Consider the following 25,812-nt stretch of genomic DNA (forward strand, 5'->3'; position numbering starts at 1 on the left):
TGGGTACTTGATGGCGTTGATTGAGGTCACACTGACGTTAGTTTTTCACGTTGTGTAACAAGAAAGCATTTTAAAAAAGAATATTGCTTCGAGTGAAGTACAGTCAAGTGTATCTGTACTCCTTCGTTTAGACACTCTTTTAGTACACAAATACTGTGGCTATTGTCTTTATTGTTATTAAATGTAAGACCTAATTTCTGTAAAATAAATACTTGTAGAACATAACTTCAGCTCTATTTTCGTCCTCCTACCAGCTACTATTCATATTCAATCGAATAATGAGATCAAATTTTGACACATAATAAAGAAATTAGACCCGTACATTTACGTTTCCGGATACGGTAAACTAGAATTGGTTGCCTTATATTTCACAGGACTTAAACTTTTGATAGCTTGCAATATATTACCTTATTAGCCCACAAATTTGTAGCAACAAAGATACCAATATAACAACGTATCGATCATTTCCAAGTACCTACTGAGAGCGTTAACAATGTCAACACGTTGTTATTCAAGTCAGCCACAGAACACGCCGCGGGCGCGTACGTCACACAAAGCCGTGTGTTTACAAAACAAGCGTGTGGGACGGAATTCAGCAAAGCAAAGTTCGCTTAAGCTTCGGGCTTTTACGGACCGTCACGAATACCCTCGCTTTGTGTAATATGATATATACCACTAAAAACAGAAATGGCAGAAACAGGCCAAGTTCGTCTGTCGAAAAATATATTTTTTATATATATATATGACGGAGAAGGGGGGTAGGAGGGTAGTCCAGATACAGTCAGGGATGGCTTCTTCAATGGGCGATATTTGGAGATTGAGCAAGACGACAAAGTTAATCAAATCAACACTTTTAATCAGCAAACACTATCAGTAGGTACAAGGTAACGTGGACAGTTCCGAAGTCGGTCTATGCGTCCAGTCTCTAGCGCAGCCAGCAAGAGAATGTCCGCATCTTGCCCTAGCGCGCTAAGGCAGGTCAATCGGTCCGGTGTGACGTCACAGAGGGATCGACCAATCATAATCAACTGCGCGCTGTGCTACCGTTGAATATGTACTCATGACCGTGCTGTCTCCGACATATATATGTCATAGGACACTTGACACCAATTGACCTAGTCCTAAACTAAGCAAAGCTTGTACTATGGGTACTAGGCAACGGATAAACATACTTATAATGGATAAATACATACTTAAAAACATATTAAATATCCAAGACCCGAGATCAAGCATTCATATTATTCATACATATATGTAAATAAAGTTCGATGAGTTTATGATAAAGATAGACTCAGATCTTTAAAATTTATCTCCTGTTTTTATGTCGCTACACTCTTCACAGAGTGGTCGTGTTCGTGGTTGAAGATCAGTAGTGAACCTTCACGACCACTTTTTTGGAAAAATAGTGTGGTGGTTCCTTCTTGCATTCCATATCGCAGACCTGGAGTCCAGGCCCTTTACTACGAAGTGCAAAATTCTAACTTCGTATCTTGCTGTCCCGCTGACGCTTATGTTATTTAATACAAGAGTGAGAAGGACGATACGATACGAACTTCGTTTTTTGAATTTCATAGTATTTAGCCCCCAAAGTTCTTAGTTGGCCTAATCAATCTCACATCAGGTCTCTTAGCCGTCTTTTGCGACACCCATGAGAAGTGATTATCGCCCTATTCTAAAACGGGGCACTTTTAAAATGTACCTTGCTAGGTACATGTCCGTCGATCGTAATATCCGCCAGATCACGAAATTCCTAATCATATCGTGAAATGGCACCATTTCATGAATTGGCTAAGGGACATCCGCCATATCAAAAGTCAAGTCAAAAGTCAAAATATCTTTATTCAATTTAGGCTATAGCAAGCACTTATGAATGTCAAAAAAATCTACCACCGGTTCGGAAAAACCTCTGCTGAGAAGAATCCGGCAAGAAACTCAACAAGGTATATTTTTTTTAAACAGATTTACAATATTATTAAATGATATGTATAACATCCCAAGTATTTAACACAACTTTATACCTAGTTATATCGTTCAAAACTCACCGTTTAACGATTTGCTTAGGGACATTTAGGCAGATCATGAAATTCCTAGGCATATCTTGAGACGCCGCCATTTTATCATTTGGCCAGTTTAGGCAGATCATGAAATTCCTAGGCATATTATGAAACGCTGCCATTTCATGATTTGGCCAGTTTAAGCAGTTCATGAAATTCCTAGGCATATCATGAAACGCCGCTATATCGGTTCTAGCACTTTGCCGGCCGCTGCCGCCGCGCTGCTGCAGCGTTGCCGGTTGTGGTCACAATTCAGACTAACCACTCCTCGCCTCGCTCGTCGCACCAAATTTTTTATTTTTTTCAGCTTGTCACGATGTGCTTGGTATAAAACTAGGAATATCGACGAATGCGTTTCTCTAATCGATCTGCCGTATTGTTTCCACGGCGCCATTTCACGATCATCATCATCATCCCAGCCTATATACGTCCCACTGCTGGGCACAGGCCTCCTCTCAGAACAAGAGGGCTTGGGCCATAGTTCCCACGCGGGCCCAGTGCGGATTGGGAACTTCACACACACCATTGAATTGCTTCGCAGGTTTGTGCAGGTTTCCTCACGATGTTTTCCTTCACCGCAAAGCTCGTGGTAAATTTTAAATGCAATTCCGCACATGAATTTCGAAAAACTCAGAGGTGCGAGCCGGGGTTTGAACCCACGACCCTCTGTTTGAGAGGCGATTGGTCAAACCACTGGGCCACCACGGCTTTTCACGATATGCTGAGGAAATTCGTGATCTGGCGGATTTTACGATCGGCCGCAGACGTACATACAGCTATTAACTGCAAATATACCTAGTTATACTTAGATCTTAATGCTTTGAGACAAGTCAATAGCAATATCTTAGGATAATCCAAACTAATCTAAATCTTAAATCGAAATCAGTCTAAAGGCAATTTATGTTGACAAGAAGCCTGAGTTGCCTTCGGTGAAATAAGGCTTAAATTTACTGTAAAGTACACAGCAAGGATAAATAAGGCCGGTGCAAGTCACAAGAGAATTATAAAGTAAAAGCAAAAGCTACCTCTTCATATCAAAGCAATAAAGTCCTTTTCTCAAACATTAACTGTCACATAATGGCTACTTGTGACATAATGATAAGATCTTGTGCCCAAATGGTTGTCTGGAAGAGATCGCTTTTAAGCGATAAGACCGCCTATTGTCTACCTCAATGTTGTGTTTATATTATACAATTTTTGTACTGATTTGTGGTGTGCAATAAATAATATTTGTATTGTATTGTATTAACTGTATTGACCAATTTTAGATTTGTCAGCCAAACAAATCTTAGTTTGTGTAGCCGAAGAAACTGAATCGTGTATAATCAATTTTGCTATGAGTTAGATATATGGAACGTCAGTATGACATCAGTAGCATAAAGGTACTCTGGTACGTGATTTTTAAACTATGTGCAGCTCTTGCATTGCAAGTTAACGAGAAATGATCAACCAACACTGAATTCTATACATCCTTACTATCCTTACTTCTTTATTATATTAGAAATGTCAAAATGAGTGTTTGTCCGTTACGCTTTCATGCTTAAAGTACTGAATTTGGTAGTTTGAGATCGAACGACAAGATAGTTCTCCTTTATTTAGTACTCCTTTAAGCGGCTAGACGAATTCAAATGTGGCATACATTCGTATCATTGTTGGCTTTTGAAAGCCGCTTTTTGCTTGTTACTTGCACCACATCGAACTGAAGAGGGCTTCCAGTATGTACCAAGTAGTATCAAAGCATTGTGTTCAACCCACTTAGTTTCTAGTGCTGCGAATCAACTGAGGGCTTCATACGAGGTCTTGTAATTCTACAGTAATAACGTCGTGTTGCGCAATCATTAAGTCTGCATTTAATTAAATTCTGTTCGCCTATCTTTAAGTTTTCCTTTCCAGTTTAGGTTAATTTGAAAAGATCCCTTTTAGGGATAAGTTCTCCTTTGTACTCTTTTTTTTTCTTGTTCTCTTTTTGTATAATTTATGTGTTTTATGTACATACAATAAAGTATTTACATACATACTTACACATATATAACCAGTTTCATCCGTTAATTTTGCCCAGTTCCCGCGGCAAAGCGATTAATATATACTTTACGGACAAAATCACGGGTAACCTACTACTCAATACAGGAAAAACTTATGTATATCTAGTGTTATATAAACAGCCTTTCCAGCTTTATTCAAACTTCCAACATCCGGGCTACATATAGCAGTGTTAACTTCGGTGCAGTCTCAACTTGATCTTTGCTCTTGTCTATTCGAAATTGCTTTGTGTTATATAGGAGACCATTTTTCAATATATTTTCAGTGGCGTTTCGAAGAAAGGTTCTATCAAAATAGTATGCGAATCTGTTTTGTATCGCATTCGGCGGATCGATGTTTGCGTAGAGTTTTGTACAATATTAAATGATATTGTAACGGATAACTCACGTCTTAAACCGAGTTTAGCTCGACATGTTTCGGGCTATTTCGTAGCCCTTCTTCTCAGGAGCACGCGACTCGGCGGCTGCCGCAACACGCACACTACCCGTTACACTATCCGTCTATCGTTACAATCCGTTACAATATCATTCAATATGAGCGAGTCTCACGGTAGTTTTTGTACAATTTTAAGATATTATAGCACTTGTTTTACCACTGATTGATAAATTTTATGTGACAGCAATTTGTGAAACCGTCTCTGTTTTGTCCGAATAAACCGGGCATCATCACTTATATCTGTCACATGAAAAATTATCAATGAATGGTAAAACAAGTCCTTAAGTTACTAAAGATACTCAAACACTATTAAAGTACTTACTTGTAAGTACTTTTAACATAAACAAGGGCTTAGTCACCTCAGTTTCTTGGGAAAATACACCACTACCACTATCACCATGCTTACACCATGCACCAGGCATCAGCACCCGATTACCTTTACTTGCCCGAATTTCACTTGCCATACCAACGTTTGCCATAAAATATATAGAACCGTGGTGTTGTCAGGATTTTTTTAACTGTCATCATATAGAATGCAGTAGGTTAGGTTAGGTTTGTTTCATATTAACTCTGAAGAAATTACTATTTCAGAAATAAATTACTTTATGGCAAATAAAAATTCTAGATAACGATACATTCGGGCATATGAAAATCGGGCAAACGATAGAGAACCATCAGCACCATGTTTACAACGGATAAATGAATGATTATGATTAGTGTGGTGTTTTCTTCTTGCCTGCCACACCGCAGTGCTGGTCCCAAGTTGGTAGTTGACAATAGATAGTGCAGCATCAGGTCCCTAAAGTGTCTTTTATGACACCCACGGGAAGGCAGAGACGGATTTAGAGGTCTGGAAGCCTTGGGGCAACAAAGGAGGGGAGCCCCCAAAACTATTATCCAAATAAAATAATTGTGTTTGTACAAATTACTATAGGTAAAGGTAAAACAGCGAAGAAAAGATCAAAGGAAAAGTTGTTTACTAGTGTTTATTTATAGTCAAAATACCAGCAACGAGACTTATCACGCTTACCTACACACACGAGTCAAAATGAGTTCGTCTAAATGTTTTCATGTCTCGATATTGACTATTTAATAGTATTTTATGCAACTGTATCGTAATAGGGGTCCTTAAAACACGAGTTTAGGAACGTCTGCGTGCTGTAATGATTGTATGAAATCTCATTACGATACAGCCGTGTTCATAATAGAATCCAATGTCGTAATGCTGGTCATTACCTATGGTTTTTGAACGCATAATTGAGGATTTACTATATGGGTGTAGATAAACGAAATTGTACAAACATCACTCACACGTTTCTATTACAATTATTTTACTAATGCTGCTTAAAAGTACTTATTTTGGTTCAAAGTATTCATTACTGTTATTATTTAACTCTTTGCTTGCGACAGCTGTTTGACTTCAACGTCGAACATTAATTTAATATTCTGAGAAGGGGAAATTGGTGTATTAATATTATATTTCTGGACACAAAAATTACGATGAGTGTTACTTATATTAACAATCGTTTCATGTTTGCCGCACGTTTCTTTGGTTACAGCGTTTAGAATTTTATTAATTCATTTTTCAAACCATGTTAGTGAGTGACCTCTTAAGCATTGGGTCATGGGTTCAATTCGGAGCTGGCATGTTCAGGCTTTTCGTAATTTAAGTGTAAAATTTTGTTAATTAGTTTTGGTAGTAGTTTTGTTTTGTAATTTTGTTAGTAGTTATTTTGTAAGTGTATTGTTATTTTGTTAGTGTTTGTGTATTACTCTTTAAGGCCCACTTGCAGTAAACACATAAATCTTGAGTTAGCGCTAAGCTCAGTTTAGTAGTGCAAAGAATATATTTTGAACATGAAACTACCGTGAGACTCACTCATATTAAATGTTATTATAACGGATAACTCACGTCTTAAACCGAGTTTAGCTCGACATGTTTCGGGCTATTTCGTAGCCCTTCCTCTCAGGAGCACGCGAACAGGCGGCTGCCGCCACACGCACACTACGCGCCACCGCTCTGCTCGCACGACCGTCGTACGATAGACGAACAGCTAAACTCGGTTTAAGACGTGAGTTATCCGTTATAATAACATTTAATATAAAGCATATATTTTTGCCTGACACGTTCATATCCTATTACGGTCATGGTATGATAGTGTGTTGACCTTGATTTTTTACCCAGGAAAATACGCTATTGTGTGCTGTTGGAATTATACGCCGTTGGCATTGTACGCCCTTGTCAGTTGACTCTCACGTCAGCGCCGCAGTGTTAAAATTAAATACACAGCGTTTCATGTCACCTGTGACGAGTAGAATACGAATGAGCGAGATAACGTTGTAATTCGCCTCTCGCTTTGATTTCGAGTTCGTGACTTCATTTTAAGAGGTTTTGTACGGCGACTGGTGTGCAAATGACTAAAGAGGATTAAGTTTGAATGGTGAATTGAGTGGGAAGAAGGAGCTTTGTACAGGATTTGTTACGAATGTAAAGTAATTTTATTTAAACAGGTGTTACTTTCCCTTGTTCCCCGTAGGTACATAACCTTACATAACCAGCACTGGTACGGGACATATTATTTCCCAAATAAATAGGTCCTGGCGTTTTGTGGTCGCAATTGTTATTTATTTTTATGTCCTTAAATACTAATAGTAGATTAAGATTAAAATGTTGTTTTCTTTTGTTTGTTTGTTTACTAACACTATGGATATTCCTGTTTCTCCGTAATAAAGAATTTAAAATTGAAAATATTAACTAACAGTCCTCCTCGCTTAACTCGTCGTCGTACCTCTATCTAATTTTCCGAAACCTAAATTTAGGGTAAATTTATAGTAAATTTATTATTATTATACACTATAGATAATCTAAGTCAATAATCACATTTAAAATAAAAATAATTATTTAAATTTACCAATTATTCTGTTATTTACATTACAAAACGAATTTAATTTCAAAATATTACAGCTAAAATTACTAAACTAAACTACAATACAACAAAAATAAACAAAATAAAATCAACCTAAACCTATAATATAACCTACAAACTAAGACCTAAACTACACTACAACCTAAAAACCACCATTCCGCGTCGTACCCGGCTCAAAGGTGCCCATAATGCCAGCCGCATTTCCCCGCTGTATGGCCAGCGCCACCTGCTGAACCAGGTACGACCCGGAGCGGGGGTCGCAACCCCTGTCCCGTAGCCTACGGCCCAGCTCCCACACCAAAGATTTATAATCACATTATGCATTATAATCTAAGTCATCATCATCATCATCACCCCAGCCTATATACGTCCCACTGCTGGGCACTGGCCTCCTCTCAGGATAGAGAGAGGGCTTGGGCCATAGTCCCCACGCGGCCCCATTGCGGATTGGGAACTTCACACGCACCATTGAATTGCTTCGCGGGATTGTGCAGGTTTCCTCACGATGTTTTCCTTCACCGCAAAGCTCGTGGTAAATTTCAAATGTAATTCCGCACATGAATTTCGAAAAACTCAGAGGTGCAAGACGGAGTTTGAACCCACGACTCTGCTTGAGAGGCGATAGGTCAAACCACTAGGCCACCACGGCTTATACTAGGCCACCACATAATCTAAGTAATTTTATGTATTTACCGAAGAAAGTCATCATGGAGGATCACTTCTGGGCCTAAACCGACTACCACGAGCACTCTGTCAGGACATAAATTTTAATTAGTATCTGGATACCTGTAAGTGGTCCCAAAGTGGCTCAAATTTTATGGTATTGTTAATTTGTGTGCTAGAATTAAGTGTTGTGTTCATAATATAGAATAAGAATGTAGAATGTTGTTTTTTTTTTGTTTGTATGTGTCGGCGGCCGATCGTAAAATCCGCCAGATCACGAACTTCCTAGGCATATCGTGAAATGCCGTCATTTCATGAATTGGCTAAGGGACATCCGCCATATCGTTCAAAACTCACCGTTTAGCGATTTGCCTAGTGACGTTTAGGCAGATCATGAAATTCCTAGGCATAACATGAAGCGCCGCCATTTCATGATTTGGCCAGTTTTGGCAGATCATGAAACGCCTCCATATCGGTTCTGGCACGCGCTAAACAAACACGGCCGAATGCGTTGCTCTAATCGATCTGCCGTATTATTTCTCAGGTACATCGTGATATGCCTGGCCAACGTTTAGGCATATCATGAAATGGCGGCGTTTCACGATATGCCTAGGAATTTCGTGATCTGGCGGATTTTACGATCGGCCGCCGACATATGCATTTGTTAGCTTCACCTTGGCAACGTAACTTTTCTATTTAAGTAAAGTCCTACCCGTGTCGTGTAATGTCTGTACGCTGTGTAGAGGTGCAGGCTGAAAATCAGCGCTTTGACGTATAGTCCTCATGCTGAGCCTGAACCTTTTGCCACATATGTAGCTGAGCATGTATGTACCTTCTCACAAATACGTATTTTCTATGGGCAATAAATGTTTATTATTATTATTATTAATATGCTGTAATATACATGTCATGTTTATAGATATATATTGTCCGACACAATGTAAATTGTTATGGAAATAAATAATACTGAATACTGAATAAATAAAATTAGCCCGAATATCGTCAATACCATCATCATCCCAGCCTATATACGTCCCACTGCTGGGCACAGGCCTCCTCTCAGAACAAGAGGGCTTGGGCCATAGTTCCCACGCGGGCCCAGTGCGGATTGGGAACTTCGTCAATATAGAACAGATATTTAATTAACTAGTGCTTACCCGCTGCTTACACGTAAATCATTAGGTCCAGCAGCTGAATTGGAATTCGGGGATATTTAAAAAATCCCGTGGGAATCTTATCCTTTTTCTCCCATTACGGCCTTATTGATAATTTATATTGCTATTTTATGTTAGTAGTTTATGTATTGTATAAGTATTTCATGTATGTATTTATATAGTTGTATCTTTCGTATTTATTTTAATATTATTGTTTTTTTGTTTGTTTTTATTTTCTGTTTCTGTTTCCGCCACCTATTTTTGTAACACATAATTTCTTGTACCCAAATGGTTGTCTGGAAGAGATCGCTTTTAAGCGATAAGACCGCCTATTGTCTACCCTGAATCTAAGTGTTTATGGGTAAGGCCGCGAATTTTGACCAATTTGGACGTTTCAAATTTGGAACGCTGATAAAAAAAAACTGATAACAGCTAGAGGTTTAATTTTTTTTTCATTATATGACACGATATAAACTCTCAAGGTCGCAAATGAGATAATTGATTTAAACCCTTTTAAAAAAATAATAAAAATATATTACCGTCCAAAACGTAACGAAAATTGACTATTTTTTTTGACCACGAGTACTTAATACCTTATTATTTTCATGCTATTTAACTTCTCATCATCATGATTTTGTTTAAACAAAATTTTATGATATAACGATAGTCCTACCGATTGCGGAATCATGATAATCAAATAATTTTCATGTTTTATATTTATTTCTTTTCACGTGCCAAAAAACCACGTTTTCGTTACGAATACTTAGGTGACGCTTAATTAAGCTACCTTTAACGCCAATTTCGGTAGAAATTTGTTTTTGTACACTGGCCACTAATACTCTAATAGGGCAACATCGATGAGATAAATAAATCTCATCAGTTTGTTGACAAACAGCCATCAAAAGTGACGCGGAGGTTTTTTTTCGAAAAAACGTCGAAAGTGCTTGTTCGATTTTAAGGGTAAGTAGTGATTATTTTTAACTGGTTGTTTTTTCATACGATAGGGTAATCTTTTCCATGTAAGTGGCATGTGTTATTATGTTCAAAATGTCGTTATTCACCATGATAAACGATTTTTTGTATAAAATACGTTACACTTTCGTTACGATTACGTTACATTTTTACAAAATGCTACGTATTTTGTACATAACGTAACGAAAAAATGTGGTAAAGGGAAGTTCACACAGAAAAATTCTAACTTACACCAGTTTATTATTAGGTTTCCAATGACTGCACGCACAGTAAGTTAGTTAGATGGATATTTTGAAGATAAATAAATTTTAATCTGTAGGTGCAGGGATCGGCACAAGAGAATTGTGGCGAGTTCTGTGTTCACGTCCTGCTACATGCATAGCGTATTTCAAGTGAGAGACAAACGGAGAGATTCACTTACCTCCTTAGTTCATTTGCTACCTAAACTTAATAATCATAATAATTTATTTCCAAAAACATCTTTTTACATTGTCCACTTAACTAAGATACTACTTCCTAAATTGGTAAAACCTGTGATTTAGGGTTTTGGCCATTTCTTTGAGGTATTTAATAGCTTGTTCAGTCGAAGTCACACACAAGCATGCTCACAACTAGGTGGTAGGACCTTGTGCAAGGTCCGCCCGGATTGCTGCCACCATCTTCCTCGCTAATCCTGCCGTGAAGCAGCAGTGCTTGCACTGTTGTGTTTCGGCGTGGTGAGTAAGACAGCCGGTGAAATTACTGGCACGTGAGGTATCCCATCATAGGCCTCTAGGTTGGCAACGCGTCTGCAATACCCCTGGCGTTGCAGATTTTTATGGGCGGTGGTGATCTCTTACTCATTTGATCATTTGCCATCCAGTCGAATAAAAAAAAACCACATCCAAATTCGTTATGCTTATAAATGTGCACCTTATTGTCAGTGTTAGAGAGGCATGTAAAGATACACTTTTGGAAAGATGTTCGTCAACTAGAGGGTACTTCTACTTCCACATTCTCATGTTTAGCTCTATAGATCTCATATAGGACAGATTTAAGATCAGTATCGTCAGAAAGTTCTAGTAAAAATAAATACTTCACTTTATTATATGACATGTATTTTTTTTTCATACATACGTTATCTAATGGGAATTTTTACCAGTTTGATCTAGGCTTTATAAAAATTTGCGTTACGTTTTATGGTAACGTCACGTATTTATTTTATGTTATTTCTATGTCACATTGGTTAAAATTCGCGGCCTTACCCTTATATCATAAGTTTTTTGTACTGCTTTATGGTGTGCAATAAAGAATATTTGTATTGTATTGTATTGTATAACATATTGCTTTAGTTTTGCTGTACATAGTTAATTTATGTATGTCTCCAAACCGCATCAGAATTAATGAGCAAAAACTGAACACATATATCGTTTCGAATCCCGCAAGAACTTCTGAGTGAGGAATAGTTTGTTATTAGTTTGAGTGTTTTGAGTTCATACATTCATTATTTAACACAGTGTAAATCAAGAAGTTGCTAGAGGTTTTGTTTTGATTAAATTAAAGTTGTGAAATCACATTTTGATACTGAGAATAGTCTCAACTGGTCTAGGACATATATACAGGGTGTTTGGCAGGTCGATGGACATACATACGAGTTTTAGGGGATAGATGGGGCCATATGTAATGTGGTCGAACATAAAAAAAAACACTTGGGCTCAAAGTTTTTTTTTTATTTAGGTTTTAAATCATGAAACGGAGTCTTTGAAAAATAAAAATAAAAAAATCTTTGGCCCAAGTGAAGTAGTAAGCTTTACACGATAATGAATAATAAGTCGATTGATTTCTTCCTACTGAATATTTGCTCTACATCATGAAACCCTACACTGCGCGTGCGCCGACACGGATTTGTCCAGTTTTTTGCACGATGATAAACGATTTCACGGATACCAGTTATGTATTAAATATCGCTAACTTATCAGACAGAGATAATTTGTAAGTACCTGGGCGACAGATGGCCGTTGGGCCGAAAAGTTCTCGAGTGGAGACCGCGGATCGGCAAGCGCAGCGTAGGACGTCCACCATCGAGATGGACGGATGGCATGGTTAAAGCCGCGGGTTCACGGTGGATGCAGGCCGCTGCCAACCGAAGCAACTGGAGGTCTATGTGAAGTGAAGTCCGGTGAAGTTACTGGCACTTTAGGTATCCCATCTTAGGCCTCTAGGTTGGCAACGCGTCTGCAATACCCCTGGTGTTGCAGATTTTTATGGGCGGTAGTGATCTCTTACCTTCAGGAGACCAACTTGCTCGTTTTCCATCCAGTCAAATTAAAAAAAAAATGGGGGAGGCCTATGTCCAACAGTGGACGTCCTGCGGCTGAGATGATTACCTGGGCGACCGAGCTTTGTTCGGGCTATAACTCGATAATAATTAAGCGTTTTCCCAGAAATAAGACCAAGCTAGATCGATTTGTCATCCCCAAAAACCCCCACATACCAAATTTCCGCCGTTTAAAGCCGTTTCCGAGATACAAGAATTGTTCGTTTAAAGTTATTATAGATAAATAGATAGTTATAACATATTTTTTAATTCAGTCACAAAATAAAACAACCAAAATATATAATGAAATTTTATTTCCCCGTAACCGTTAAATTTATAATTCTTTAATAATCTCTTATTTTATTTACACAATCATAATTCTTATTTATCACGTGGGTAGCACTATAAAATGTTTGCTCGTAAACTCAGCAACCGTATATAATAGGGTTGCGAAGAAAATCGTGGGAATTAACGACGTTATATCGTTCGTTATAACCGTCATCGTTATTAACGTGATGGTTATTGTTGTTGCTGAGAGGGGGTGGAGAGCTGACCCGGCGTGGAGCTCGGCGAGGCTTTCTTCTGAAACAAGTAAGTTGTGATAGAAAGTGGAAAAGAAAGGTGGCTAAAGTGAAAGGAGCATAAAGTGTAGCGAACATTGGGCAGATCATGATTTGCGGAACTTTTTCAAGGCCCGTCCAAATTACTACTAAGACTAAGAGTTTAGCAACAAGGTTAACGTTTCGTTATGGTTAGTAACTGTACTTAATATCAACTGTTTTTTTTTAGTACATTTCGTTATCGCAGAAAATTGGTCTGAAAAGTTTATTAAGTTAATTTTTAACGATACACGATGTTGTAGTTCTCAAATTAGTTAAATACAGGAACAAATCGCTATAACTCGCCTACTATTACATAAACCCCCAGTGGGTTTTCCAATAGTGGCATAATAAGTTCATTGTATTTATATTGTTTCGATTATATTAATAAAAAAAAAATATTTATAGCACCTCAAAATTTTAACAGGTTCCATAAAAAACATTGAATCAACCATATATTTTATTTATAATTACAATACAATACAATAACTCTTTATTGCACACCAACACAGTGAGCAGTACAGAAAAAACAAGTATATACATATTATTTATATTAGGAAATGCATGTTCAACAAAGTTATAAAGTTTTGTATACCCGTGTACTTGTTCACAATTTCGTCCTAATATATTAATTTGAGCGCGTTAAGGGAATTAAAAAAGCAATTAAGAGCGAAATAAGTTCCTACGGGTAAATAAAATTGAAAAAAGAAACTACAGTTTCTCCAGTTCTATAATAATGACGAGTGTACAATTCACATTGTTGGTTTTGTAATAATTTAAATAGATTAGGTTTATTGAGAAATAATCCGGCACCCTAAATTGCGCTGGCAAGATTTTTCTTGCTGTAATCAGTTTCCTCGACTGTACACTAAAGCCTAAGTAGGATGTTTGTTATTTGCTTGTAAACTTTGTGTTGCCGTACCATAGTCACACACGGTAACTTATCCAAATGTCTGCGTTACTTTTGTTACCACGTCATCAAATCTTGTCGTGTAGTAGCATTGAGCACTAGTGCTGTCTCCACGTAGTTTTACTCTTACCAATCAGAGACCATGCCGGCCACCCACATGGTAAGTTACCCGCACATTTATCATTGAGTTTGTGCACGGACACAGTATGTACCAACGTGATACTCGTAAATTTACTAGGGTCGCTGTCGTTGACACGCGTGCCAGCCTTAGTAGACTATCAGCATAGACAGTATTAAGACTCATTTTCACCCATACCATTGAGCATACGCACGGATATAGTGTGGGAGCGCGTAACACTCACCTAGTTGCTCTAAGCTTGCTCTGTTTATACCGATAAGACTCAGCATTACCCTTACGATTGAGTACATGCACGGAAATATTATATGCCCGCGCGTCGTGGACCGTGTAAGTGTTACATGGTGTTACCAGTGTCACAGCTGTTGACTCATTCCAGCTTCAGCAGATTGTCGGCGTAAGACGATTGTTTTGTCATGTAGTAAGACTTATTGTACCCGTACCATTGAGCACGTGCACGGACACGGTGTGAGCACGCACGCCGCGGACCGTGCAAGTGTAGTTGCCAGTGTCGCTGCTGTTGACGCGTTCCCGCTTTTGCAGACTGACATATTCTCTGTCACATAGTACTAACACTCAGTGGTACCCGTACCATTGAGCACGTGCACGGACATGGTGTGAGTCCGCGCGCCACAGAGTGTACAACTGTATCTATTTAGTTGCCAGCGTTGCGCTGTTGACTCATTCTAGCTTTAGCAGACCGACAATTTTCTGTCACATAATACTAAGACTCAGTGTAGCAGGTACACTTTTGGGCGAAAGCTTAAAGGCTATTTGTTATCATTTCAGAAGTCCTAATTCCTCTCCTTTCCAGCACTATTTCACAGAGCATCTTTTTTCTTTCGGTTATTTTTAATTTTTTTTTTTTCATTTAAGCCCGCGTAAGGATGTATACTTGGCAAGTGTGTATACTGTATTTCAATGTTCTAATAATTATGTTTACGTACTAACTTAATATTTAAAAAAAAGTTACGATAAAAATATGTTTTGTAGTTTATAAATTCATGTAGTTTTATATGTATAGTTAATAGTGTTATAGCGGTCAGAGGGTCACTGACGATGCTGGCTGAAAATCAGCGCTGGGGCGTTCTTACCGTCTCATCATTATGCTGATCCAGTGTCCGATTTACAACCGCAATGACACATATCTATGCTGTCGCACTTAATAATATTGTTGTGTCTTGTGTACCTAGTGTTGTCTATTGCTGTGTTGTGTATAAATGTATTTCTTTCTTTCTTTATCTTTCTATGCCTTTCAGTGCTACCCGTACCATTGAGCACGTGCACGGACACGGTGTGCGCCCGCGCACCGCGGACCGCGCAAGTGTAGTTGCCAGCGTCGCTGCTGTTGACACGTGCCAACCTCAGTAGGCTGTCTGCGCCACCGGGCACTTGCTCTGTTTTCACACTGCCGAAAAAAAGGCTCAGTAAGTATATCTATTGCTAAAAAAACTGTGGTAGTCTAGTGGTTTGACCTATTTTGCCTCTCAAGCAGAGGGGTCGTGGGTCCGGGCCGGCACCTCTGACTTTTTTAGAATTTGTATTTGAAATTGCGTTTGAAAGTTACCACGAGCTTTACGGCGAAGGAAAATATTGCGGGAAAACACCGGCGAAGAAATTTTATGGTGCGAGTGAAATTCTCAATCCTCACTGGACGCACTGGGAACTGCGTCCCAAGCCCTCTCATTCTAAGAGGTCTTTGACTTGCAGTGAGACGTAGGCCAAGATGATGATGACAATAATGATGCCTATTGCGTTTGATATACAGATATGCAAGTAGTAGCAATCAAAGAATATGGGGGTGACCTATGAGGTTTAAAATGATCGGTCACGCCAATAAGTCTAGACAGATTTGTAGTAGGTGCGGTTTCAAAATGCCGTCTGGCGATCTAATTTTCTGTTAAAAAAATATTCACAAAAACCACAAGTGTGACACAAGAGACTGAACTCCAAAGTCAGGAGATCAATGGCAACCGCATTGCGTCACTTGTAAAGAAATCACTCTCGTTTCCCCTCGCTTCAAAGTATCCACAGATATAGATCTATATCTGTGAAAGTATCCATTAAACATTACGTGGTCCATTTAATGTTCCAAATATTGAAAAATACCGGTCATAATCCCGTATACAAAAGATACCGCTGGCACTGGGCCAATCTATCTCGGCTGTCGCATTAAATGTATTTTATAGAGCGCAATGGAGATGGTTCATAGTGATATACGAATGAGGGGTTCAACGCGCGTGGTGATCAATTTTGGAGCATCAATATATACGTCATACCCGGTTCATATACGTTCCCTGTCTCAAAACACAGACATTCATTGCCCCGTAACGCATATTTGCCATAATTCATTTCAGGTGTTGCAAAATATTCACAAAATTATTCTAATTTTAAATAAACCCGCGTAGCTCAACCAAAAACAGTGGCATTTGACATTTCGGAGACCTCTCGCTACACTAGCGCCTCCAGCGGCGAATTCATACGTGATAGCCACAGATATAGATTACACTAGATTACGCAAATGCATCTACTTCGCGTGTCCGAACCCCAACTAAACGTCGGGGTTGGCCCCATACAAAGACTGACCGCTAACTGACTAATCATGACTAGTGACTGACTCGAGCCCCACGGCGCGGGCAGGCGGCGCATTTGAATCGATTTCGCGCGACATCGGGGAATTCACATCGCTAATTCGCTCTTGAGACGTCACAGTAGACATAAAAAAGTGACACGGTTGGTTTTCATACAGATTGAGGTGTTAGCGTTATCTAGTGTAATCGATATCTGTGGTAATAGGCCTCATTGGTAGGTTATTTTCTATCATTCTTCAGATTATGCAGTCAACGTAATAAACATATCACTTTTGCGGAACACATGTACCTGAAGCGTTCATTAGACAGGGTACGGGATGATCATTTATAAATAAATATAAATATCATGGGACACTTTACACCAATTGACCTAGTTTCAAACTAAGCAAAACTTATAGTATGGATTTAGGTCATTCATTATCAAGGAGCGAAATTTCTCATAGCAAAAATCTAATGTCAAAGTAATTGAACATAAGTTTTATCGACTATCGATAAATATTTCAGCAATTAATAAAACAGAAAAAAGTATTTACTTTTAAAATAAGCACTTTTTAAGTTAGTTACAATTAAAATATAAAGCAGTATATCGTTGAAGAATCTTTATTGTAAATATGTAAGGGATGTTTTTTTTGCCATTTCCAATCGTTTTTTTTAGGATTAACCATTTTAATAACCCGGCAATGACTGAGAAAAACTCAAGTGACATAAATGTCATAATATGTGACGTTGACGCGATTTATTTTATTTTAATATGGAGATGAAAGTCGCTTATCAAAGAGGTCAAATGTTACAGAATAATGTTAAAGGCGATAACAAGCGAAGAGTCGATTCGATAACATCGATAACTGGAATGGTCGATAAAACTTATGTTCAATCCATTTGATGTTTGATTTTTGCTATGAGAAATTCCGCTCCTTGGTCATTATAGGTAGAGTCATTCACGATGACGCGTGCCGTGGTTCTTATTACAATGACTTAATGGCTAATTTTGACAAAATCACGCGTCTTCGTGGATGGCACTAGGTATACTAAGTAACGGAAAAACATACTTTATATCCTTAGATAAATACATACTGAAATACATATTAAACATCCAAGACCCGAGAGCAATAATTCGTATTCATACAAATATCTGCCCCGGCCGGGAATCGAACCCGGGACCTCAAGCTTCGTAGTCAGGTTCTCTAACCACTTGGCCATCCGGTCGTCAATTTAAGCCTAAAAGTTGTATTTTCACTAGAAAGATTCAGGGCTTACTTTGTGGATGTTCATATCAATGAACTACAATCTGCAGTAGAGCAGCAAAGTAGAAAGTAGGAAGATAATCAAAGTAAAAAAAAATCTAAATATCTTTATTCAATTTAGGCTATAAAAATAAAATAAAAAATAAAAACCGTTTATTTCAGACCATGAGATCCATATTAGGTGTTAGTTATAAAGGCACTTACATAGTATGTTAGTAGAAATTGTTAACTAAAACTAAGACACAAAAAAAATTAGGCGGCTGTCTTGGGAGGATATCTGAGACGTATATAGGACTGAGGACTGAGACTATAACAAGCACTTATGAATGTCAAAAAAAATCTACCACCGGTTCGGATAAACCTCTGTTGAGAAGAATCCGGCAAGAAACTCAACGTGGTATATTTTTTTTAAACAGATTTACAATTTAAGTGCTCGCATTGCATTGTATGTTTGCATACCTGATTCCCCCTCTAGTGGTGTCAGCGTTGAGCGCTCGACCCTCATGGAGCCAGATGAGCACCGCCGGGGTTTCCACGTGCCTCGCTCGGCAGACCAGCGCCAAGGTGGACTCTGCCTCGTAGTACTTCGCCACGAGAGGCGCTCCTGCCTCGTCCACCACCCAAACTTGAGGAGCTGATACAAGAAATAAGTAAATTGATACCTGTAAGTACACCCCCTCTTGTCCAAGGAAAACATAACGGTCAACGAGCTCAAGTGTACCGCATCCAAAAGCTTAATGGTTACTTGACCTGAAATGTATATTTCAGAACTAAATTATTGTTATTATTATTTTAAAATTTATGACGGTGGAAGCATTCTACACTTCCACTGAACGTAGATATAGTTTAGATATAGTTAGTGTTTAGTATTGTGACTAAGGGACCCCATACATCCCTGTATTTTTTTTTATTATTATTTTATGTATTTTTTTTTTCTTTAATTGTATAATATAGTTTTTAAGTATTTTATTTGTAATTATATTACTTATTATGAAAAAATGACTTTCTGCCAAGTTTCTTGCGGCGCATTCTTCTTGGCAATGATGGTCTTTCCGAAAGCGCTGATAGTTTAAAAAAATGACGAGTAAAAGTGCCCATTGCGGCCTATTTACTGAAAAAATCATTTGAAATTTGAAATTTGAAATTTGCATGGGTGTGACATGGATATTTGACATGATTTAAGTTTTGACCATGTTCACTTTAAGACCTACCTGTTGGGTTTACTCCTAGACCGTAAATGAAAACCAAAGGGTATTTTATTAAATGATATTGTACCGGGTAACTCACGTCTTAAATCGAGTGCGCGTGTTGCGGCAGACGCCGAGGCGCGTTGCTCCTAGAAAGAAGGGCTACGAATTAGCCCGAAACATGTCGAGCTAATTCGATTTAAGACGTGGGTTATCCGGTACCTACAATGTCATTTAATATGAGCGAGTCTCACGGTAGTTTCATGTTTTTAATACAGATTTTCTTCACGCGACTCGTCGACGACAGACAGAGTTAACAAAATATCTAACTCCTTAAAATGTTTCTCGTCTCTGTGAATTTAGTAAGAATGACTGACGTGGGCGAAAGGCATTCGCCTGTAATATTAGGGATTCGAGTCATGTGCGTTGAATTTACGATTGTTACTAAGAAAAAACGGCCTAAGCGAGTCAATAAAGTTTGTGGTTATCTTATACCTTTAAACGAGCAATTCTTGTATGCTTATTTATGTATTTATACCGGGTGTGGCCTGTATCTAATATGAGCAAATAGTCAAAACAGATCGTTCTCCTCAAACTGAACATCATTAGTTCAGCGACTTTAAAAAATAATTCCCATCCCTACCCATCCCAGCCTGTATACGTCCCACTGCTGGGCACAGGCCTCCTCTCATAACAAGAGCTCACGCGGGCCCAGTGCGGATTGGGAACTTCACACGCACCATTGAATTGCTTCGCTGGTTTGTGCAGGTTTCCTCACGATGTTTTCCTTCACCGCAAAGCTCGTGGCAAATTTTATATGTAATTCCGCACATGAATTTGGAAAAGCTCAGAGGTGCGAGCCGGGGTTTGAACCCACGACCCTCTGCTTGAGAGGCGATAGGTCAAACCACTAGGCCACCACGGCTTATAAAAAATAATTAGTTTTTAATTTTTATTACACTTTTAAGTTTATTTGAAGAAACAATGTAAAACAAAATGCTTGATGTTTGTAGCGTGACAGGCGACGTCCGTTGTGTTCTAAGATGGCGTACATTGACAGCAGTATTTAATTTGTATGAAAAAAGGAAAATTCAAAGACTCCGTTATTTATAAAAGTCGCTGAACTAATGTTGTTCAATTTGACGAGTATGATCTATGTTTAGATTTTGTGTGGCCTAGTATAAGCCGTGGTGGCCGAGTAGTTTGACCTATGGCCTCTCAAGCAGAGGATCGCGGGTTCAAACTCCGGCTCGCACCTCTGAGTTTTTCCAAATTCATGTGCGGAATCACATTTGAAATTTACCACGAGCTTTGCGGTGAAGGAAAACATCGTGAGGAAACCTGCACAAACCTGCGAAGCAATTCAACGGTGTGTGTGAAGTTCCCAATCCGCACTGGGCCCGCGTGGGAACTACTGCCCAAGCCCTCTCATTCTGAGAGGAGGCCTGTGCCCAGCAGTGGGACGTATATAGGCTGGGATGATGATGATGATGATGATGGTCTATGTTTACATTTTTTGCTCGTATTACAGGCCACACCCGGTATACAAGATGTCTGAGTGCTCGACATGCTAAATGACCAATAGACACCCTGCTGTCGTTACTATTGCGAATAACCAGGGAGCGTAACTTTGGTGCGGTTGACGTCATTATGACGTGAAGTCACATACAGTATGTTTTTAAATAAAAATTACAATACTGCAATGATGTTAATGACTTTTTAATTTAGTGGTGATGTAAGTTTAAAATACCATGTGAATAAAATATTTAATTTTTTGTGTAACAAAAAAATATTCATTTTTATTTACATAAAATAAGTTTCACGTGTACACTCAAGGAGATATAACTCTCGATTCTCCCGCCAGATACAAATTGGTGTTGTACTGGTTACAATCCTCATAAACGTACAAGGAGCAAAATATTGTTGAAGATCAAAACCTTTCTTCATGTAAATAATTTTTTTTGATGGCAATTATTTTAAAAATAGTTCTTTCTTCTGGCTATTCCAAATCCCAAAACCATCCAAGAAAATTGACTGCGTTCTATCTGGCATTAATTATATCAGAAAGATGCAATCGCGAATATTCGTATCATTTTTGAGTAAGGGTTATAAATGTGATTATTATATTTATTTCTTAATTATATCAGTAAACTAAAGAGGTCTGGGTAAAAAATACTCTGTATTTACTTAGCTTGACGTTATGTCTGTCATCGGCACGAAAATTACGCTCCCTGCTAATAACATAAGATTAAAGATGCCAACTATTGGGACAGCAGGGCTACTACAAAACTCGAAACTCGAAGTTCGTGTCGTGCGGTCCCTCTGACACTTATACTATTTAATACAAGAGCGAGAGGGACGGTACGATACGAACTTCGAGTTTCGAGTAAGTATACTTGCCATTACTTTCAAATCCGGAAAGTCCTTGCGACCCATAAACCCGGCCTTCCAATTAAGATCTAAGCGTTTCAAATGAATTTATTCCAGTGAATTTCATTACAGAAAATTAGTACGGATAATTCTCACTATTGTAAAACTGAGAGGCCTTGCTTTGATCAGGTTCCCGGCGTTTTAGGCCACTGGTTTCGGTTATTGAATTAACAGTATTAAGTTTGACTTTAATTGTTTTATTTGTGATATTGTGTGGGCTTAAATCAAGTTTACATAATAGCTTGATCAGATTTGAGTGCTTTTTGTTCAAAAATCGCATGGGTCAAAATGTATAGGGAAAATTACCTTGTTTTCGATGAAATTGAATTATGAAATTATGCAAAACGTAAGCAAGCATAGCAAGAGTAGGAAATTAATTTAAGTACCGCATAAAAACTAGGTACTAGTAATAAAAGTAACTACTAATAGTAAAAATATATTTTTTGATAGCTTTTTATATAGCTACACGGAATCATTGGTACGCGAGTTCAACTCGCATCTAGCCTTATATCTGCCTAATTTAGCTTTATATGTTTAAAATAATTAATTGATTGATAATAACTCAATGAACTAAAAGAATTTCCTTGCTCACCCGCGACCTTACGATAGCTAAGCTTATGCAAAATATGCGTGTTCATGCAGTTCCTCCACCTCCACACTGTAAGAACACACACAAATCACACAAACCCATCTATCACCACCACCGCACTACACTGACGCTTTTCGAACTCAACCAGAGCTCATCTTCAGAGTGACACAACCGTACACCATGCTACCAGTTGTTACCAGTTGTTAGTGTGTTGTGATTCTTTTAGTTCATTGATATGGACCTCCGCAAAGTAACGCCTGATTCAATAAATTATTGATAATAACTCATATAAGGTAGAGGAAGCATAGAAGGCCCAGCCGGCAACAAGGCCCACTATTAAAAAATATCAGTTGCTGTTTATGGTACTATTCGTTCAACACATCACGCACACATAGTGGCCGATACAACGAGCTGCCAACAACGCTTTGCTTTGCACATGCCACCATTTTATCAGTAGCGTCCATACAATCAAAACGGAGGTCGCGTCTGCGCTTCATGTATTTTTTTACTAAAATAAGGTTTGTTTTTATTAAGTTTTATTATTTGTTAAATGTGTTTTAAGGTTTATGGGTGCAAACAGAAGTTATCTAGCTGTATAAGGAAGGACAAATAGATAATTTTATGTCAATTTTTATATTAAATATTCTCTGTTATTCTAAAGTTTATACTGGAGCTTAGAAGGCCCCGCCTTCGTTGGTACCAAGGCCCAGCTCTTGATCTCTTATCAAGGCTGGTTTGATAATAGGTTCCTAATTAAAAAAAAACAAGAGAAAAGTGAAGTCTCTAGTATTAAAAGTATTAGTTTTAATTCTTTATATAGATTTTAGTTCAATCAAGTCCAAAGAAATTTTGGATAATAGGAAAAATTTTTTTTTTTTGTTAAAAGCTTATGTTAAGAGCGTTGTGACAAATAATAAAAAAATATATCAATGAACTAAAAGCAAGCCAGCAAGGAAATTCTTTTTAGTTCATTGATATGGACCTCCGCAAAGTAACGCCTGATTCAATAAATTATTAAAAAATATATTTTTATGAGCTTAATATTTTCGAAAAGTAAAGACGATTTCTTATACCTTGTGGATAATAAGGCCCAAATCCAAATATTTCCACTGATTTAGAATATCCTTCTGTTGCGAAAATACCAAATATATGATTTATGCATAAATTTAAAGTTAAAATCTTGTAAAAACTGTTATTACTGTCAAAATGTTCATTTTTTTTCGAGCCTTCATATCCTGCTAGTATTTAATAAGGCCCAAAATAGTACTTTTAAAAAACTTGGACTTCTCCGTAAGTACCGTAATATTTTTGTAACTATTTTGGTATACATAGAAACTTAAAAGAAGTGACGATTTGTCGTTATTAGCTTTAGATAAAGCACGCTTAAATATGTAGTAAATTAACACAAATTCTCCCTAAATTTGAAGTAATCACACCAAAATACTCACTATTGACATGTAAATAAGTCCTGCTGACTCTAGGCGGATGCGTTGATATCTGGCACTCGTATACAGCCTCGTCCTGGGGCTTGACTTCCCTGATGAGCAGCCGCCAGTTGCCAGGGTACCGTCGCGCGACGGAGATCCTGTCGTCAGCAGCGTATGTGACAGCACCCACTGTCAAGAGCTCTGGCATTTCTTCTCTGCCTCTACGGCGGACCCAAGATACCTGAAAAAGAAAATTTTAGTTTAGCTTGAAGATTGTTCTGGTAAGGATCGAAGGAGGATTGAAGGAGGAGTTAGTGACGTCATTTCCAGATCAGAAGCCGTATTGCCTACGTTTATGATAGCTTTCGCGATCAAATGACAGATTTCGCATACAAAAACTGTCATTTGATTGCGACCGCGAGCGTAGAAACGTTAGGCAATACGGCCTCGGATGGTCATGGGTTTTCTATTTTTCATTTCCATTAACTTTAAGCGGACATTCGACTGGTCAAATCTAATACCATTCATTAAAGGAGCAATCGCGATCGCGAAGGATGCGAAAAGCACAAGACCGGTCTGAGTGGAGAGCCTTGGGGGAGGCCTATGTCCAGCAGTGGACGTCATTCGGCTGACATGACGATGATGATGATGATGATGAAAGGAGCAATTCTTGTATCTAGATATTTCGGGGATATCGATTTAGTTGAAATTTGGTACGTAGGGGTTTCGGGATGAAAAATCGATCTAGCTTGGTCTTATCTCTGGAAAAACGCTTCTTAACGAGTTTTAGCCCGAGCAAATCTCCCAGGTACAGTCACCAGCATTAATATCTGCCACGGCGGAGCGTGCAAAAATATCTGACACGTCCTTCCGGCCCTAGAAATAGAGTCGTATCAGATATTTATGCACGCTTGTTGTATCAGATATTGGTGCTGGTGACTGTACTGAAGTTTTTCTCCAAGACACTAGAGGCAACTTTTACTGCTTTAATGATAATCATTAAGTTATTTATTGTGCAGCAAAACAATTCTTAATTTATGACGGTTTTTAGAGTACCTAGGTATTAAGTCGGTAGAGTAAGTACGATCGAAAAAACAATACGTTTAGACTGTAACTAGGCCGCAAAGGGCTCTTTTAGATGTTACTTTTTAAAACTACCAGCGCTTTCGGAAAGACCATCATTGCTAAGAAGAATGCGCCGCAAGAAACTCGGTAGTAAGTTATTAAAAACTATACTGTAAGTATAAACAAAATACATATAAATTAGGTACAATTCAAAATGGAAAAAATTACATAGAAATAAAAAAACAGGGATGTATGATGTGGTCCCATGCGTTATACTGTGTAGTATGTTCAAACGTGTGTTCAAATCGTCCCGCCATCTCTTGGTCTACGTCGACATTGCTATTTATTTCGAAGCAACTAAAACGTAATTCAGTACTTCATCCATAAACATAAAAATGAAAATCCGCAAGACGGCAAAAAAATCACAAATCTGCTTTTGGATATGAAAATGAAATTTGTAGATATTAACAGTCTCTGGCTTGGTTATTTCTTACACAATGGGGTGATTTGCGTAATCGCTGTAACAAAAGGTTTTGAAACACCGCGTTTTGAAACAATGAAGGCTTTTATCACCATTAGAAGGTGGACTAGTTTAGCGACGCCAAGTCGAGAGAGATCCGCTTGATAACAAGTTTCAACACGTTTTTAGGAACGCCTACTTCATAAAAATGTGCTTACTTTTTTTGTTAATTTCGATTAACAGCAATTTAATTCTCAAACTTAAGTTTGTACTAGGTCACTCACGGTCAGACCTGGGCAACCGAACTACGCTCGGGGTTTTATTTTGTTAAATCGTGTAATTTTGGAGAATGCATATAAATAGGTATTTCTTGTATAATATTATATACCTAAGTACATAATTGTTGGCATTAAACGCATTTTCTTTCTTTCTTTTTTTCTAAAATAAACTAAAACGTAAACTTAATAAATTTATAAAAATAATTAAAAGCTAAATCGATTATTGGCCTCTCAAAGCCCCCCGACACAGCAAATTTCGTCAAAATAAATATTCTTTAAAAAATATATAATACGGTATTTGACTAAGTATTTTGTATATGTTAAATAAATTAAAACTACACAATGCCTGTTATCG

The 25,812-nt window shown here is 38.1% G+C and overlaps 1 protein-coding gene across 4 annotated transcripts in view; it reads right to left on the reverse strand.

Annotated features, from left to right (window-relative positions):
- Nucleotides 1–12,865: 12,865 nt before the first annotated feature.
- The window catches only part of LOC141439679 (zwei Ig domain protein zig-8-like), a 217,252-nt gene continuing 204,305 nt past the window's right edge, over nt 12,866–25,812 (reverse strand). For 3 of the 4 annotated variants that reach the window (XM_074104022.1, XM_074104023.1, XM_074104025.1), the window contains exons 4-7: nt 23,676–23,895; nt 18,481–18,655; nt 15,458–15,594; nt 12,866–13,123 (exon numbers count right to left, since the gene is read on the reverse strand). In XM_074104022.1, the coding sequence (XP_073960123.1) occupies nt 12,930–13,123; nt 15,458–15,594; nt 18,481–18,655; nt 23,676–23,895 (726 nt within the window). In that variant the 3' untranslated portion in view covers nt 12,866–12,929. The remainder of the gene's footprint in view (nt 13,124–15,457; nt 15,595–18,480; nt 18,656–23,675; nt 23,896–25,812) is intronic. The other variant, XM_074104026.1, reaches the window with a different exon arrangement.

The sequence above is a fragment of the Choristoneura fumiferana genome, chromosome 21 (assembly GCF_025370935.1).
Source record: "Choristoneura fumiferana chromosome 21, NRCan_CFum_1, whole genome shotgun sequence".
NCBI classification, from domain to species: domain Eukaryota; kingdom Metazoa; phylum Arthropoda; class Insecta; order Lepidoptera; family Tortricidae; genus Choristoneura; species Choristoneura fumiferana.